The sequence below is a fragment of the Pelophylax lessonae genome (assembly GCF_965119305.1).
Source record: "Pelophylax lessonae genome assembly, chromosome: 3".
NCBI lineage: Eukaryota > Metazoa > Chordata > Amphibia > Anura > Ranidae > Pelophylax > Pelophylax lessonae.
In genome coordinates, this window is record NC_138770.1 from 317137665 (window position 1) to 317157378 (window position 19714).

The 19714-nt window shown below is 45.7% G+C and overlaps 1 protein-coding gene across 1 annotated transcript; it reads right to left on the reverse strand.

The window, feature by feature from the left end:
* Positions 1 to 1724: 1724 nt before the first annotated feature.
* On the reverse strand, positions 1725 to 12330 carry POLR2H (RNA polymerase II, I and III subunit H). The gene is made up of 5 exons (XM_082249908.1): positions 12225 to 12330; positions 9827 to 9910; positions 2339 to 2432; positions 2068 to 2151; positions 1725 to 1954 (listed from the first exon to the last, which is right to left on the reverse strand). Exons 1-5 carry the CDS (start codon positions 12295 to 12297, stop codon positions 1837 to 1839), a joined length of 453 nt encoding a protein of 150 aa, XP_082106034.1. The 5' UTR covers positions 12298 to 12330; the 3' UTR covers positions 1725 to 1836.
* Positions 12331 to 19714: the final 7384 nt, after the last annotated feature.

Sequence of the window (19714 nt, forward strand, 5' to 3'; positions counted from 1 at the left end):
AAAGTGCAGCTGTACCTTTATTAATAAAGAAGAAAAAAAATGTACTAAGCAATGGGCATTCTTGGGCCTACTTACAAAATAGTAATAAGTATGTCTGTTAGCTCCGACCATGAGCACTGCACCCCGCAGTCTGCTTCCAGTGTTCACATCCGATGACAACGCTATTTCTATCAGTGATTCATAGTGTAGACAAGTGGATGTATCTGTGTCACACTAGCTCATAGACCATTATTGCCAGTTCTGTCCACTTCATAGAGGGACAGGCCAGAATTACCAACAAAAACAGCACAGCAACTGGAGGATGCATCACTCATGGTCTCAGAGTATATAGTTATTAAAAGGATTAGTTCACCTTTATAAAAAAAAAACTATGCCACATCTGTCAAACACAAGGCCTGTGGGCTGAATCCGGCTGCCAGGCCTTATGTGGCCCTCGCACTCAGTTATGCAGACGGAACATAGTGGCACTACATTCCGCCACCTCCGGCTCTCAACCTCTGCTCCTGCTGTCACTTGTAAGCACAGAAGCCTTCTGTGCTTACAAGAGACAGCTCTGCTCTTAGTGGCACCTGTATCTAATAGATCCCTGCACGCACTGACAGCAGGGACAGAGCTACAGAATCAGAGCGAGAACAATCTCCCTGCAAGGCGAGGCAGAGCCGCCTACACCGGGAGGTACTAGAGCCAAATACATGTGTATTAAAGCCACTTACACAGAGCTGGGCCAGTTAGGAGAGAGCAGAGATGTGAGGATGTTTTTGGAGAGGGGGATTGAACACTGTACATAGTGCACCCCTAAAACCTGTACACAGTACATCCCTGAACCCTGTACGTAGCGAACTCCTGAACTCTGCGCTCGTGTTCTCCTGAGTACTCCTATCTATATGAATAGATCAGTAGTCTTACAGATACAACCAGCCCTTTGAGGGCAACCATAATGTTGATGCATATCACAATGAAATTGAGTTTAACACCCCTGCTCTAAGCAGTCCACAAACACCTTTTCATAAATGAATACTAATCCGATTTAAAAAATATGTGTTTATGTTCCTCCCATACCTGTAGACCATTTTTTGCAAAGAATGAAGCATGCCCCAAACAATTCCGATTTTCCTGTCCTTTTCTAGGACAAGTTAAGATTAGTGGCGTCCTTGAGCCCCGCACATGCGTAATGAGCTCAGTGAGAGCGTTGCAGCTGTTGAAGTTATCCTTGGCAACAACAGACAGTATTGTGCATATGCTGGCTGCTCACTCTTGTACCACTAGGGGGCACTTGTCCTAACAGCTGACCCGTCCTAGAGAAGAGGACAGGACGGAGCAGTGAAATCTAACAAAAGCATTTGGGGCAGGCTTCACTCCGTGCACAAATGGCTTACAGATATGGGAAGAGCATCAATGCATCTTTTTAAAAATTGGATTAGTTTAGCATTAAGGAATGTTTTGCTTAGGGGTAAATGGACTGCATAGGGGTTTTTTTTTTTTTTTTAAGGTGAACTGACCCTTTAAATGTATCTACTAGCATGACCCACTGCTTTTTTTATGCATGTTATAAATGAGTGTTGCATATTTATTTAATTTTTTAGAAGGTACAGCTTCCATGAAACATTTTTCTTATTCAGTTTACATATTGGGAACTGTGATAGCTTTATATAATAGTTTTGAAGGATTTATCCATCCTGCATGAAAAATAAAAAAGCAACCTTACAAAAATATAGTTTAATAAAATACAAAAAGCATACAAAGGTCAGAGAACTTTTGTAAATAATCTTAGGCTAAATTCATGATTTCCATCAATGCATAATACTACACAACTCTTTCTCTTCCAAATAGCCATCTTTAGAAGGCAAGTTTCTTCATCATGAGGTAAATACGGGAATCCACTTCAAAACCATGAAGATTATTAGCGTCTCCCTGTAATCGCATCAATAGACCACCATACGATACATATGCAGACCTGAAAAAAAGCAGAACATAGAAAGTAAAAATTTTGTAACAGAAAGATGACTGTGATAAAGTGTACAAAGAAAAAAAAAAAAGTTTACTGCTGAGTAATCCTGAAATGCTTACAGGCGAGTAGCAGCTTCTGTGGATGTTTCGTCCCCTTCTATCCTGTAGACTTTTCCATACATGACATATTCAAACTGGTCAGCTCTAAAAAGAAACAGAACATCTCATGAGCTACACCAGTTACAAAGTAACATTTTGAAGAACTGGACTCATTCGCTGCATCTGCAAGAATTGAGCAAGCTTGGTGGTGATGTCACCAAGTAATGCCCGGACATACCCTTTCATTTGATAACCCACCCAGCCTTTGTAGCAATTTGAACTGTTAATGTACCTGGAAGGACGGTCATCATTGGGGTTGTACTCTCCATCATCTAATGTTCCATCCTCATATAGGGTATTGGCAATAACCAAGCGAAATTTATCACCTGAGAACAAATATACAATAGGAATTACAAGTACACATTACAAAAAAATAATTCAATAAATAATTCAGGACTTGTGTCAATGGGCTTTGGGCTTGCATCAATGGCATCAGTTTGTCAGCCACTTTTGAGGTAATTTAAAGTAAAATATAGGTGCATCTGTCCCGCAGTCAACCTCTTGCATGATTTAAGCAGGTTTTACATTCCCATAGACATGTATGTAAAAACAAATCCCGCTTGAAGCAAAAATAATCGAATTGACACAGGTCCCAAGTCTGTTTGCTGTGGTTTTTCAAGTCACAGAGGGGAAGCAGACCGTAGTAAAATATTTCAGGTATACCGCTGTGAGCATATGGAGTGAAGCATACAATGTTTGGCACATTGTAAACAGTGAAACAATATGGACGTACTTCATACTGTTCTATTGTATGCAGTGCTCACCATATGGTACACATCACTAATTTGTATATTATTGTGTAAAATATATTCTACTTGTTATCTCATTCAATGTGTATACCACCCTGTAAGCTATATACACCACAGTAGAGAATGTACATTTTGATGGACATTGTGAATCACCAGAAACTGGATTGTGACAACATTACCACTCTCCTCCTTTTTAGGAGCTAGATTAGTTTCTAATGAGTTTTTTGCTTGCTATCCGTGCCCCATTTGGGAGCTTTCCATTAAATAGCCAAAAGCAGAAAGTGAGAGGAAATCCCACCAATGTGAGGGAATCCCTAGTTGTCAAACTAGTGTCCACACTGTAGGATCCCACCCATTAATGTTCTAGGGACAACTCAAAATGTGGCATTTCCTTTTACTGATAAGGGTAAACATGACAAACAGAGAGGGAGAATCTCCCTAAAGGGGCACAGACAGCAAAAAAACCTGACTGGTGTTTTAATCCCTCTCCACTGTCCAAAAAAAATAACGGAATTTTTGTAAAATCTTACCTGTAAAATTCCTTTCTCTGAGTCCTCCGACAGTCGCCGCCCCTTCATATTCATCACCAATGGGTTATGTCCTCTCATCCGTAGGAGTAGCTAGGCAATAGAATATGTTAGTACAAAGACTTTTAACATATCCCACCCCCAGGGGGTGGTCCCCTCAGTACATAACCCTCCACTTCCTGTATCCAACTCAGTTTCAGTGGAATAGCAGTAGAGAGTATATCAAAACCCCAAAAGAGGGGCGGGGGCGGCGACTGTCGGAGGACTCAGAGAAAGGAATTTTACAGGTAAGATTTTACAAAAATTCCGTTTTCTCTTACGTCCTCCGACAGTCGCCGCCCCTTCATATTCATCACCAATGGGATGTCCCAAAGCAGTGTAAACATGAGGGGTGGGAAGAACGCATCCGCGCCCAAGGCAACGCCGTCTCCCCATCAGAGAAAGGAACCTTACCAAAGGAAGGAAACCAGTTGGGCATAAGAACAAAACACTCGCTCAACAGGAGCAAGAAAACCCAGGGAAAAACAAATGTCCCAAACAGTCAAAGAACCCGTAACAAGGGTTCTAGGGAACTGCCGCACTAAGAACCTTGCGGCCAAAGGAAGCATCAGCCGATGCCTGAACATCTACTCTGTAGAATTTAGTGAAAGTGTGTACGGTCGACCAAGTCGCCGCCTTACACACCTGGGCCACAGAGGCCCCATGACGACAGGCCCAAGACGTACTCAGAGATCTGGTAGAGTGCGCCTTCACAGGTACAGGGGGAACTTTCCCCTTCAAAGCATAGGCCTGTTCAATGGTCTGTCTGATCCATTTGGCGATGGTAGAAGCCGACGCCGCCATGCCCTTCCGAGGACCTTCCGGAAGAACAAACAAGGCATCCGACTTGCGAAAAGACGCAGTCGAGTTTAAGTAGACTCTAATCGCCCGGACAACATCCAAGGAGTGAAGCAGCACCTCCGTCGGATGCTTAGGCTTCGCGCAGAGCGAAGGTAGGACAATGTCCTCATTGAGATGAAAGTCCGAAACCCTTTTTGGAAGAAAAGAAGGGTTAGGTCGCAGGACCACCTTGTCCAAATGCACAACCAGATACGGAGATTTGCAGGACAAGGCTGCCAGCTCCGACACTCGACGAGCCGAGGTGATAGCCACCAAAAAGGCGACCTTCTTGGATAACAAAGACAGCGAGATCTCCCTGATCCTTTCAAAAGGAGCACGCTGCAATACAGACAGGACTAGATTCAAGTCCCAAGGGGGAAGAGGGTCCCTCCTAGGAGGGATCAGATGACGTACCCCCTGCACAAAAGTGCTAACCAAAGCGTTAGATGCCACAGGACGTTGAAACAGAACGGCCAAAGCGGACACCTGACCCTTGATCGTAGCCAGCGCCAAACGCTGTTCCAACACCCGTCTGAAGGAAGGACAACACCCTAGACACTGAATAAGTGGTAGGAGAGAAACCCCTGGATTCGCACCAGGCAAAATACGCCTTCCAAGTACGGTAGTAAACCTTCCCTGAGGAAGACCTCCTCGCACTGATCAAGGTGTGAATGACCTCAGGGGAAAGACCCCTGTTCTTCAGGACCTCGGTTTCAACAGCCAGGCCGTCAAAGCCAGCGACTGTAAAGCAGGATGGAAGATCGGTCCTTGCGACAGAAGATCTTCTCGAAGAGGCAGACGCCACGGGACGTCGATTGCCAGATTTACGAGGTCTGCGTACCAGGACCGGCGAGGCCAGTCCGGTGCCACAAGAATCACCGCAGTTGGTTCCGAGTGCAACCTGCGAAGGAACCTGGACAGCAATTGAATCGGTGGAAACGCATACATCAGTCGGTACTGATGCCACGGGGCAACCAACGCGTCCGACGCGTCTGCCCGAGGATCGCGCGTCCTTGCCACGAACCGTGGAACTTTGTCGTTCAGACGAGACGCGAACAGGTCTACCTCCGGGAGGCCCCACTTCGCGCACAACATCTGGAAGACATCCGGAATGTGAACTGCTGATATCGCCGGGACATGCGTCTCGGCCCAAGACAGAATCGCGGCCACTTCTCGGGCCGCCTGGGCACTCCTGGTGCCCCCTTGGTGATTGATGTAAGCCACCGCCGTGGCATTGTCCGTCTGCACCCTGACCGGACAGCCGTGAAGACTGTCCGTCCAACGGCGAAGACAGAGGAGTATCGCTCGCAGTTCCAGAATGTTGATCGGGAAGGAAGACTCCTCCGTCGACCAAACACCCTGGGCGGACAGAACGCCCAGAACACCACCCCAGCCCGACAGGCTGGCGTCCGTGGTGATCACCGTCCATGAAAAGGGACGAAAAGACTTGCCCCCCGACACTGAGGGGGACAGAAGCCACCACAGAAGATCCCTTCTGGTCTGAGAACTCAAGGATACCTGAGGATCCAGAGAGTGCGGTCGCCCGTCCCACTTGGACAATATCTCCGCTTGGAGACCCCGAGTGTGAAACTGGGCGAAGGGAATCGCCTCGAAAGCCGAGACCATCAATCCCAGACACCGCATGCACGTCCGAATGGACGAGAACTGATTGTCCCTGAGGGACCTGACTCCCTCCTGAAGAGTCCTGAGTTTGTCGTCCGGTAGGAAGACCTTCGCCTGGACAGAGTCCAGAATCATTCCCAGGTATGGGAGGCGGACCGACGGGCACAATGTTGATTTTGGGAAATTGATCGTCCAACCAAACTCTTGCAGAGTCTGCAACGTGACGGACAGATCCTTCACCAGACCTTGGTTGGTTGCAGACCGAACCAGAATATCGTCCAGATATCCCAGGACCGATATGCCCTGGGCTCTTAACAAGGCCAGAACCGGAGCCAGCACTTTGGTGAACACCCTCGGAGCCGAGGCGAGACCGAAAGGCAAAGCCACAAATTGGTAATGATCCTCCGCTATGGCGAATCGAAGGTACCTCTGGTGACCCTCGAAGATGGGGATGTGAAGATACGCATCCTTCAAGTCGATGGAAGCCATGAATTCCCCCGGAACCAGGGCAGCCACCACCGATCGCAGGGATTCCATGCGGAACTTGCGCACCCGCACAAAGCGGTTTAGCGCCTTCAAGTCCAGAATCGGACGTACCTTGCCCTCTTTTCTGGGCACGGTGAACAGATTGGAATAGAACCCCCGAAATCTGTCCCGATGAGGCACCGGGACTACCACTCCCTGAGCCGTCAGGTCCTGCACCGCTAGGCGCAGGTCCCGCAAACGCTCCGGGGACAACAAAAGATTTGAGGGAAAAAATCTGCTCTTCGGCCGAGAGAGAAACTCGATCTTGTAGCCAGAGCGAACGATTTCCTGAACCCACCTGTCCCGAACCCGGGACAGCCATGGCCGAGAGAAACCGAGCAAGCGTCCCCCCACCCCAGACTCGGGTGAGGGCGCCCCTTCAGGCCGCACTGTTGTGGGCCGCAGAACCGGATTGGCCGGACTTTTGCTTACCTGCCCACGGCTTCTTGTGGGAGCTTTGACCCTTTGACGGCTTGCCCCTATAGTGTGACCGAAAGGCACGAAAGGACCCCTGATGGGGTCGAAAGGAAGCATGCTTCTTACCAGGAGCCGCCTTGGGCTTGTGGGATTGAGGCAAGAGCGTGCTCTTGCCAACCGTGACTCCCTTAATCAGTGCATCTAAGGATTCGCCAAAAAGGCGAGAACCATCATAAGGCAGATTGGCCAAAGTCTTACGGGAAGATTGATCCACAGACCAACACTTCAACCAAACCAGGCGGCGATTTAACACCGCCACACTGTGTACACGTGCAGCCAACGGAACCATATCCAGGTCCGCAGCGCACAAATACATGACACCCTGGTGGATTTGATCCACCATATCCAAGGTCGCCTGGGGGGCAGAATCAGCCACCAGGACCCGCCTAAGCACCTGCGTCCAGCTCGCGACCGTCTGGGCCGCCATAAGAGAAGCAAATAAGGCTTTTAACATAGAACCCATAATAGAATAGGTGTGACGGGCAAGAGATTCCATTCTCTTGTCCGTGGCATCCCGGAACACCGGGGTGTCTTCAGCCGGAATCGCAGTGGATTTGTTCAAAACCGCTATCGCATGATCCACCGGCGGTGGAATACACCAGCGCTCATCAGTAGCAGGCGTAAAGGGATAGCGTAGCTTAAACCTACTAGGTACAGCAAATGGTTTGCGTATATTACGCCACTGCGTTTTGGAAATCATCAGTGCAGGGGTACACCTGCGACGCTTTGCGCCTTTTCTGCGTTCCATAAGCCGCTAAGGCAGCTGGAGGACATGATTCCTCCTCTAACCGCAGTGTTTGCTTGATAGAAGCAACCAATTCATCCATGAGTGCAAGCTCTTCAGACGAGCCAGGGGGAGAATTATCAACCCCCTCCACCTCAGCCTCCATCTCTGACCCGATAAGGTCCAGGGAGGAACGGGACCCCGATAAGGAGACCCCAGCCACAGCAGCCCCAGCACCATCACCCTCTGAATCAGAGGAAATTGACACCCTGGGCCTTTTTGTGGATTGAGCAGCCACCAGCTTTTGCACCTGAGTCGCAAGGCTAGCCACCATCGCAGCCAAATCCCCCCCGGGGGGGGAAAGTGCAGACCCCTGGCTTCCCACTAAGGCTGTAGGAAATTTGTTTTCCTGAGAATCCATGCCCCTGTAGCAGAAAAATAAATGGGTGACCGCCCCTTTAAGAGAGCGCTGCGATCGTAGCCCACTTCACACAAAAACCCCCCACACAAGGGACCCCCACAGGGACAATGAACCAAGGCAGGACACAGGGAATAGAGGGAAATGAACCTGGAGATCGCTGCTGCTGCTGCTGCTGCCTGCGGTGCTTCTGAAGGAAAGGAAAGTGCTGGTATACAGGGCGCTCTATTAAAGCCTATGGAGGCTACAAGAAAATGGCCGCCATGCATGTAAAACATGCGGCCGGAGCGATCGCAGCCAAAATGGCGCCGCTTGGCGCCGAAACCGCCGCTCCCACACCCCATGAGGGTGAATTATAAAAACACACCAATTGCCCAGCAAAAGGAATAAACATGTTAAACCGCCGCAGCGGCGCTGTAATGTGCCCCAAGCATGAGAAACTCAAGCCCCACAGCACACAGCCGTTCACATACAAACTGACACAGAGTGCAGCACAACCCCCCCTCCTGCAGCCCACAGCATGCAATACGAGGGATAGGGAGACAGTAACATTGTGAACACAGGGTAAGGTAACACAGTCCCAGACTGACACCCCCCAGACAGACAGGTCCCCACATACATACACTTACCTCTTACATGGCGTGGGGAACCCGCACAGGCGAACAAACCGCTGAACATGAGGCAGGGAGAGTCGCATCTAGGACGCATCAGAAGGTGGGTTGAGAAACCGCACAGCGTCCGGTGAGGTAGCCACCTCACCTGGCATCCCTGCACGGAACAGGGATGGGTCGTTCAGATAACTCAGGAGCGATACCTGACTGAACGCTCGATGGCGGGCTGAGAAACCACTGACCCACAACCTGCGACCAGGGGGGTCAGCCCGAGACGCAGCCCGCATGATCCTCTTCTTCCGAAGAACTAACTAACGCTGATAAAAATAACAGCTAACAAGAAAGAGAGAAAAAACTCAAATAAAATCCAAAGAAAGGAAAGAGAGCTGAGACAAGGTGTCCCAGCACAGAAACATCCAGCCACTCCTGACAGCTAGACAAATGAAACTGAGTTGGATACAGGAAGTGGAGGGTTATGTACTGAGGGGACCACCCCCTGGGGGTGGGATATGTTAAAAGTCTTTGTACTAACATATTCTATTGCCTAGCTACTCCTACGGATGAGAGGACATAACCCATTGGTGATGAATATGAAGGGGCGGCGACTGTCGGAGGACGTAAGAGAAAAAGAAGTTTTGCTTTTAGTTGTAATTTCAGACATATAAAATCTGTCAGCTGTAAAGAACAGAAAGCAGCACTGTCTTACACAACATCTGCAGCTTACTGTAAAAATACACAACAGTGGCAGTTAACAGATAGGAGAGTGAAGAGAACCAGTTACAATCACAGGAAGCAGAGAAGAAAATGATTGGAGCAGGATATAGGAAGCAGAGAAGCATAGAGGGCTTAAAGACTGGGCAAATGACTGCGCTAACAAGGTGGCTATGAATGTGGAGAAGAACAGAAGAGACATAAATAAGCAGTACAGAGGAAATCGCAGATCCTGACACACAACAATGAAAAATAGTGGTAGTCAAACAGAAAGCCAGGTGGGAAATAAGAGAGGCGAGAGCTATGCGGATATTTAAGGGGACAATGAGGAAGAACCAAACAGCCTTACAGCAGGACAGCAACATATGCATAGCAAGAAAAATTTAATTTTAGTAGTAGAATACTCCCAACACTAAGAATGAGATATTTAATAATTTCCTTATAGTACATGAGAAGAGAAAGTATCAAAAACTAACCAAGATCCACAGGATAGACCTGAATGTTCACATCAAGGATAAGGTCCATCTTAAAAGACTCACTTTCACAATGTAGCCTGGAGACTGGGGGAAAAAAAATCAAAATTTAGGAGCTCTATAGACAGACTTTATATTTGCATTGATTTTTGTTTTTCTCTTTATTTTGTGAAGTTGTTCTATGAATGTGAATAAAGCATGATCATTATTTATTGCATCGAATTCATGCCAATGCATAAATGACGTAATAATCAAAAGTCGGCACAAGATCGCTCCTTCTTATGAAATTTTATTTTGCACTGAAGCAGTTAAAACAGATATTGACACTCTTGTTTTCTTATAATCTTTAGTTCAACTTGAGAAATAAGCTTACAGTGCATATGTAGTTATTGTGCATGTACAGTTATACAAATAAAGTAATAAAACAACTGTGCGTTTGTCTTCAACTGTCTGCCTAACTTATATGTGCAATTATTTTAATATAAGGGCAAGCTTGTGGTTTGGGTTTTCAAGTAGGAGGGGGTGTAAACTGGGTCAGAGGACAAATGTGTAGGAATAGGAGAAAGGGATGGCATTTGGAAGGTGTGGGTCAGACAGAAAGGTCTGGTGAACAATTCAGGGTGGTGGGATGGGGAGAAGATAATAATGCACAAAGTGCAGGTTTGAATGCAGCAGTCAGGAAGGCAAATTAAGGAAACAATTCGTTATTTAATAATGCCAACTTTATGTGAGATATCTTGCCTCATATCAAAAAGTCAAATTATGCAAGACTGGTTTAGGAATGCAGTTGTAGTGGTAGCTAATGCTCTTCTTTACCATGCCAGTAGACAAGTGTAGGGTCAGTGACTAGGGCTTGTAATAGATATATAGAATCCAGATGGCCTTTCCTTTATGTTATAAAATTGATAATGGTGCTCTTTTAAAGCATGACCACATTAACATCCAAGCCCTCTCTGCCCCCTCTAGTGCATGTCCTAGTAATAGTTTTCCTTTTACCATTGTCTATATTAGAAAACAGGTTTTATTACCTCCCGTTATGTCAGGAGAAGCTGCTTGGGGGGAGGAATGAGTAGGCTGCATTAGGTCAGTACCAACTTACATAGGTATGTCCCTCAAAGTCCACAGCATTCAGCCTTCTGGTGGAGAAACCCATCTAAACAGTTCAGAAGGTATTTTATACTTTGCACTAGAGTAGTTCTGTAAACTGAAAGGAGCAAGCTCAAGAACAACTTCTCAATCTGGGTTCCTTAATTTGTGGCTGGTCTACCTTCTATTTGAAAGTACCTGGATAGTTCAACACCAATGCCACTTGGCAGAGCCAACTGCATGACATCAATGATTTTTTTTTGTGTGTAAAGCCTAGTACACACGCAACGATTATCGGCTGACCGGTCGTCCGTCTTTTGTTCAGAGTGGTGTTTTGTTGGTTGGAATGTGCCTAGACTGCACACGAATTTTCCCGCACGACAAAATTCTACTTCAGAAGTGGTGTCATGTGTTGGTTTGCTTTCTTCTCTGAGCATGCCCAGACTTGCTCATAAGATTTTTCCCTGTCGAAATCTGTACTGACTGACGGAAAATCGGACATGTTTTGATGGCGGACAAAAATTTTATAGCCTGCACACCAGATTTTTTTCGGCCGAAAAGTCTGAGTCAGTTGTCAGAAACATCATACTAACAAACCGAAAATCGGCGGATCGGTTGTCGGACGAAAATTCCCTGCAGATTTTCGACGCGTGTGTACGAGGCTTTACGTGGCATTCTGACCAACACTGTAAAAGGGGCATTCTTTCCAATAGCAACTAATGTAAGGGATCTTGTTCCCACGGAACCCCCAATAATTATTATCTGCAGGGCTGTGAAGAGGGTTGGGATTAAGTGGAGCTGGGTAGAGATCAAAGCAATGCTGACCTGGAGAGAGAGGTGAGATTAAAAGGAGTCATATGGGGGTGGAGAGGAGGAACTATCTGTGCTTTGATGTATGCAGTGATCGGCATATGTCAGCATTGCCTAAAAGTGGCTGATCAAAAATGAATCTAAAAGGTGCCAAGGAGTCCCGTCTCCCTGAAAATAGAGGCATGGCTGTAGTGACCAGCTCCCTCCATTGAAAATTAAAGCACTGACACACGGTGACAGCATGATTTCAAAAAGAACTGTAATAAAGTGGAACCAACAGCTATTCTATATATGGTGAGCACATTGCTGCATTTCAGCATCTTTTTATATTGGCTTGTACACAAGTTTTAAGTGCCAATGTGGCAGGTCCCTGCACTTTTGTTTAGAAGATGAATGAATAGAAAAAATGGAATCTTTACACTGTAATATGGATGGGTCAAAAATAAGGAATTTTTTGGCACTAATGTGGAAAAAGTCATGAACTAGGGCCCAATTTGAAGTTTACCTCGATCAAATTTTCTTCCTTCGGGGTCAATATCCTTTACATCAAAGATGTCTTCGAACAGAATGCCAGCCATGATGTTCTACAGACGCTATGGAAAAAAGAATAAGTGGAGCATAGCATTACAATTATGAGGGAAAAAAAAAGGATACAATTACTAAGGCCGGGTTCACAAATGTGTGGATGCGATTTGCAGTATGGGGTCTGGTGCGTTCCTGTTCACTGGTTCAGGTGAGAATACAGACAAAAATTTGGACCCAAATATCAGACCCAAAAATGTACAGGACCCTTTTTGAAACTGCACCGCGGCCGCCCCTGGCATGTTTAAAATGCATCTAATTTGTAGGTATGCAAACCCAGCCTAAAGGGTTCAGGCCATTTTTTTCCTCCACACTGACTTGAGACTAGACTTCTCTAGTCTAGTGGATGCCATTTTTATTAAACCTGTTTCCTTAGACACTAAGCTTGAGCTGGTACAAATCCTAGATTACTTGTGCTGAGAATTAAATTATAAATTAATAAATGTTCCAAACTTTAAAAGCTACTAACAGAAGTCATCAGTTGTTGTATCTATTCCATCATAGAAAAGCTGGAGTTTATAGTTATAAGAGGGTCCCACACCCAGCATGGGGCACCATTTACAAAACAGTCATTTTTCTTAACAAATGCAACTCTGATGTCACCACCCTCACTTCTCCAATCAGAAAACATATTGCATGCATTCATTAAGAAAAATGCAACTCATTCTGTGAATGGTGCCTGTGCCAAACAAACGATCTCATGTGGTTACTATGCAGCAGAGCATTTGCAGCTACTAGTGATTCTCCACTTCCACAGTGGAACATCAGGTGCATATGCTTACTTACATTGCTGCATACCTGGAATTCAACTTTAAAGTGTATTGAAACGCCAAACCTGTCTTTTAAGTGTATACTGCAGCAAAAAAATGCACATTTTCTCACGTATTGTCCCTTTAAAGGCTCTGCAATTAGAGAAAATAACAGTTGATCTGCCAGAAATCCACTTGGCTCCTAAGGGGAAAGTGGGGTGGTTTGGCGAACCAATTTCAAAATGCTAGGCCTCGTTTGCATGGGGCGATTTAATCTGTGCTGGCCTGAGTTTTACTGGCATGAGTATGCACAGTTGCTCTGTACATTCCCATGCCACGCAGTCCCATTGCTGTCAATGGGCAGCAGTGGCTGCACGGCCGCTGCTTCCAACGTGACATCTGTGTGGATGCACGACCCTGAATACACCCAGGGCAAGTTTAGGATCATGCACCCGCATCCACACAGATGTCATATCGGGGCACAACGGCTGTTTCCATGCAGCATGGGTAAACACTGCTCTGCATGGGACACAGATAAAATTGCCCTGTGTAAACAAGGACTTTTACACCTAAATATAGGTGTTACATGGTGCAAAAGGTGGAGCTAGCCTTTATTTACTTAATCACTCCTCCTTCACAACATAAAGCAAATATTCTGCGGTGCAGGAGAAGAACTGCTCTTTGAGATAGTGTGAAGTGTGAACTTTGAGTGAAGTGTGAACTGGTCATGGGACAACAGGCTTTTTTGTCACACACAAAACCATCTAGGGGCAGTGCGGTGCCTCTCTAAGATATGTAGTGTAAGCAGGAGAGGAAGGGACAGGTGCTGCATGCAAAGGCCTAGGGCAGGCTGCAGCTGAAAGCTGTACCAAGTGCTACCAGTATGTGTTCAGGGAAAAAAGTACCAGATGGCAGAAGACCTGTATTCAAGTAGGGGTTAACCAATATAGTTTTTTTTTTTTTTAGGGCCGATACCTTTTTTAATCTGCCTTTGAGGCCAATAGTCAATATTAGGTGCTGATATTCTGTACATTTAAAGCGGAGTTTCGGGCTAAAAAAAACTTTTAAGCTAAAAACACCCCCAGGACAGTCAGTTCTAGTGCATTTAAGCAACAATAGCCTCTGAACTGTCCCCTGTTTCACTTACCTGTAAGAAAAAATACTTACCTTGAAAACGTCTTGTCCAGCGATGCCATCTCAGGTGTGGGCAGCTGAAGCCGAAACGTGTCCTCTTCGGTGACGTCGGAGTCCCAGAATGCCCTGCTCGTCACTGAACAGCTTCTGCGCATGCCCAGAAGCTGTTCAGCAGGGAATGACACCGGTGCAGGCGCATTGACTCCTGGGATTGATGACGCTCATCTCCCAGGAGTCAATGCAAGGAGGAAGTGACGTCGTGGGCCGTGTCGGCAGAGGGAGGAAGGAAGGTAAGTATATTTTCATTAAAAACAAGGTAAGTGAAAGAAAAAAAAAAATGTAATTATCCAATTCTTTTTCAGGTTCATCTAAGCTAGCGGACGGTGCAAATTTTTTTTTTTTAGGGTGGAACTCCGCTTTAAAGCTTTGAAAAATCAAAACAATCTTCTGCGAGTGGCTGGCACCCTGCTGTGAGTGGTGGCTGGCACCGTGCATCCTACTGTGGCTGCTGGCTGGCATGTCCTCTTTGGTCCAGTACTGCTGTTTCGGCATGCACTGTCAGAGGCGAGGGAGGCAGCGGCCTTTTCCCTATCCGGGTAGAAGATGCAGACTGTGAGAACGTTTGCAGGCCAAGTGCGCGGCGCAACATATATAATGACGTTGTGTGCCACACGCACTGGGCCTACAGTGCACTGCAAACCTTCTGAGTCCTGGCTTCTTCTACCCGGGCCGATGACATAGTGGGCCCAAAAAGATGGTCGCCACAGCAGGTGGAGACCACTATCGGTAAGTTTGTGACTGATACCGATTTTTTAAGAAATGTTAATATAGGCCCCCAATAATCGGCCCACCCCTATATTCCAGGCCTGCATTCCTGAACGCACTGGGCCCTAAATACAGGAATCACTTAGTACTGCTTTGTGCCCCATCCAGCCACAAGCTGACAGACTGATCTGGTTACAGGAATCGGATTGTTCAATCTGGTCCATTATATAGGACTGATTGTCTCTAATATGAGGCGATGGGATGATGAACCAGGAGCTCGCACTCCTCCAATCTTCTCTATGCCATGTCACATTACACAGCCCAATCAGAAAGAATAGAATGGCCGAAGCACAGTGCACGCTGTGTACCCAGAACATTACACCACACCGCTAACTAATTACTTTCCTCTCAATGCAATGAAACGTCTCATATTGAAGAACAAAGAAAACAAATGACAGTACATACCTGTAAACACCCGATAGACACTCAGTTCGGAGCCTTGCAGACACGCTGCTCGGAGTACCACTACTTCCGGGGTCGCCACTTCCGTTTCCTGTCAGCTATATGCTATGTAACCTTTGGTACTCTGCTGGAACGCACCGTGCGTTTCATTGCAGAGCTTCTGTTGTGTCTGTGTGAGTTGCAGGCTGACCCACGAGAAAGGAGCACAAACCATAGCAATCATCTACCTTGCAGTTCATGGTAAAATAGAACTTCATTTTAGCTGCAATTCAGCCCTTGTGTTTTTTCTTTTCTCCAATATCAATAAAGCAGCTCCAAGGGGGCATATGCTTACTAGTGTTGCCTCCTCATCCCTTTAAACTTCAGCTCCGGAAGGTTTTACCCCCTTAATGACCAGGCCATTTTTTGCGAATCAGCACTGCGTTAATTTAAGGAAAAATTGCGCAGTCGTGCAACGCAGTTCCCAAATACAATTGATGTCCTTTTTTTTCCCCCCACTAATAGAGCTTTCTTTTGGTGTTATTTGATCACCTCTGCGGTTTTAAGATTTTGCGCTGTAAACAAAAAAAGAGCGACAATTTTGAAAAAAATGCCATATTTTTTACTTTCTGCTATAAAAACATTCCCAATAAAAAAATTTAAAAATTATTTTTTTTTATCAGTTTAGGCCAATTTGTATTCTGCTACATATTTTTGGTAAAAAAAATTCCAAAAAAGCGTATTTTAATTGGTTTGCGCAAACATAGCGTTTACAAACTACGGGAGGGATTTTTGGAATTTTTATTTAGTTTTTATTTTCTATTAGTAATGGCAGCTATTTTTAGCCGGACTGCGACATTGGGCGGGCAGATCGGGCCCCTAACTGACAATTTTTGGGGACCAGTGATACAGTAATCAGTGCTAAATAATATGCACTGTTAATTATGGAAAAAAAAATGCACTGTTACTGAATAATGACACTGGCAGGAAAGGGGTTACCACTGGGGGTAATCAAAGGGGTTAATATATGCCTAAATGTGATTACTGACTGTGTGAGGGGAATGGTTCTGTGACAGGCACAGAGAGATCGGGGTCTCAGCTTAGCTGAAACTCCTGATCTCTCCCTGCCTGTCTGACAGAAGATTCGCCTGCTTTGTTTACATAAGCAGGCAGGTCTTCTGTCAGTTTTTCTGACGATCGTGGGAGGCCGGCGGCCATCGCCGCCGCTCCTCCCACAGACCGCCTCCCGCTGTGTCTAAACACAGCAGGAGCGTGGCTCCAGCAGCGAGCGTGCACCACCAAGACCTGGTGCACAAAATCACATAGATCTACGTCATTTTGCGCACCTGAGCCGCCCTGCCACAGTAATACTACGGTGGGCAGACAGCAAGAGGTTAATTACACAGGTTTTGACGCTAATATAATGCACATTTGGCACAAAGTGAGTTTAATTACCAGCTTAATCAGCTTCAGAACCTGTGTAATTAATATGTGTCCTGGTTTTAAGGGATGAGGTGGCAACCCTAATGCTTAGGCCCCTTTCAGGCAGGCGGACCGTTCAGATCCGCCTGTCCATTTTTCAGGTGGATCTGAACGAATGCCCCATGCATCTCTATGGGGCATCGGATGTTAGCGGAGACATGTCCGCTGACATTCAATCCGATCCGTCAAATCTGGACGGATGAAAACCCTATTTTTCATCCGTCCAGCAGATGGGATCGGATGAGAACGGACAGACGGTCCGTTCCCATCTGATTCCCACATGTAGAACAGCTGGACCTGACAGCTGTCTCCGCACACAGCGTGGAGACGGAGCTGCCATGCGCCTGCTCAGCGGGGGATGGCGGATCGATACCCCGCTGAGATAAACGGAGTCCGCTGACGGACTCTACAGTGTGAAAGGGGCCTTACACTTTAATAAAGTAGAACTAAAGGCAAAACTTTTTTTTCTCCATTTTGGATAGAGCAAGGGAGGGTTATAACCCCTGTCAGATATTTTTACCCCCATCTGTGTCCCATTGGGGAGATTTCCCTTCACTTTCTGTCCCATAGCCAAACAGAAAGTGAGAGGAAATCCCTGCAAATTAAGAGAATTCCTTTGGGGCCCCCCAGGTCACCAGAACTAGTATCCCCATTGGAAGATTTCCCTTCTGTTACTTTTCTGGGGACAACTCAAAATTGGGGATTTTCTTTTACTTTCACTTTCAATAATAATGGTAAATAAAACAAATAGAGAGGACAAATCTCCCACTTGTCCTCCGAAAGATTTACCCCCTTGATGACCAGGCCATTTTTTGCGATACGGCACTGCATTACTTTCATTGACAATTGCGAGGTCGTGCAACGCTGTACCCAAATAAAATTGATGTCTTTTTTTCCAACAAAAAGATCTTTCTTTTGGTGGAATTCGATCACCTCTGTGGTTTTTATTTTTTTGCACTATAAACAAAAAAGACAGACAATTCTGAAAGAAAAAAAAATATTTTTTACTTTCTGCTATAAAACAAAAATTGAAAAAATCTAATTTTTTCATAAATTTAGACCAGTATGTATTCTGCTACATATTTATGGTGGAAAAAAAAAACCCCAATAAGCGTATATTGATTGGTTTGCACAAAAGTTATAGCGCCTACAAACCACGGGATATATTTATGGAATTTTTATTTATTTATTTATTTTTACTGGTAATGGCAGTGATTAGCGACTCATACCTGTATTGGGATATCGCGGCGGATAAATCAGACACTAACTGACAGTTGTTTTGGAACCAGTGACAGTAATACAATGATCAATGCTTAATGCTAAAAAAAAAAAAAATCAAGCACTGGGAGTGCTTGCTAACTGTGTGGGGGTGCTTGTATTGTGGAAAGGCAGCGATCCATGTTCCTGCTTAGCACAGCCTTTCCTTGTCACAGAATGGCAATCTGATCATCGTTCTGCCTGTGCCCCGAATTATTGGTGGGTCCCGGGGGACATTGCATCCACCGGACTGGCTGAGTGGCTCCCGCTGTGTCCAATCACAGCAAGAGCAGGTCACTGGCGGCGCGATTGTGTGCCCTAGACCTGGAAGTGTAGAATCCCCTACCTGTACGTGATTCTGCGCACAGGAGCCACCGCTCCGCAGTAAATGTATGTGGGGCAGTCAGGCAAGAGGTTAACGTGGGCACAGGCAGCAAAGAAAACTGACAAGGGTTCTCATCCCTCTCCACTCTATCCAAAACCAAAACTTAAAAAAAAGAGTTTTGCTTTTAGTTATACTTTAAGGTTGCATTCACACCTGTGACTGACCAGCCCTTTTCTGGAACTTTACAAGTTCAAATTCATATGCTTTGCTAGAAAATTACTTAAAACCCCCAAACATTTATATATATATATATTCTTTTTTTTTTTTTTAGCAGAGACCCTAGAGAATAAAACGTTGATTGTTGCAATATTTTATGTCACACTGTATTTGCACAGACGTCTTTCAAATGCAATTTTTTTGGAACAATATATTTTATTGAATTAAAAAAAAAAAAACATTAAAGTTAGCCAAATTTTTTTGTATAATGTGAAAAATGATGTTATGCTGAGTAAATAGATACCTAACATGTCATGCTTTAACCACTTGCCGACCGCCCACTGTATATTTACTGCGGCAGTCAGCCCCTCCTGGGCAAAGCGACGTAGTACTACGCCCAGGAGCCTGCAGGGGGCGAGCGCGTGCCGCCGGAGGCACGCTCCCGCACCCGCTCGTTCATGGCCATCCCCGCGCGTGTGACCGCGGCTCCGATGTCCGCCAGCAACTCGCGATCTCCCGCTGGAGAGGGAGAAAGGCAGGCAACTGATGTAAACAAAGCCGCCTGTCATTCTCCCTGGTGTAACTGCATAGATCATACGATCATAGGATCGTATGTCTCTGTGGTTACATCACAAGCCACGCCCCTTTACAGTTAGAATCACGCCCCTAGGGACACACTTAACCCCTTGATCACTAATAAAGTTAACCCCTTCCCTGCCAGTGTCCTTTTTACAGTAACAGTGCATATGTATAGCACTGATTACTGTAGTAATGTCACTGGTACCTTAAAAGTGTCAAAAATGTTAGTCAGAGGTCTGATCTGTCCGCCGCAATGTCACAGTCCCACAAAAAAAAAAAAAAAATCGCAGATTGCCGCCATTACTAGTTAAAAAAAAAAAACAATAAAAATTACATAAATCTTTCCCTTAGTTAGTAAACGCAATAACTTTTGTGCAAATCAATCAAAATACGCTTATTGCGATTTTTTTTACCAAAAATATGTAGCAGAAAACAAATTGGCCTAAAATGTTAAAAAATTTAGAT

Bases quoted from the DNA above. Each gene is read 5' to 3' on its own strand.
- POLR2H (XM_082249908.1), bottom strand. From the start codon at position 12,297: ATGGCTGGCATTCTGTTCGAAGACATCTTTGATGTAAAGGATATTGAC. The intron at 9,911-12,224 runs GTAAACTTCAAA...TTTTTCCCCCAG, and splicing joins AGGAAGAAAATTTGATCGAG to TCTCCAGGCTACATTGTGAA. The intron at 2,433-9,826 runs GTTAGTTTTTGA...ATTTGTTCTCAG, and splicing joins GGTCTATCCTGTGGATCTTG to GTGATAAATTTCGCTTGGTT.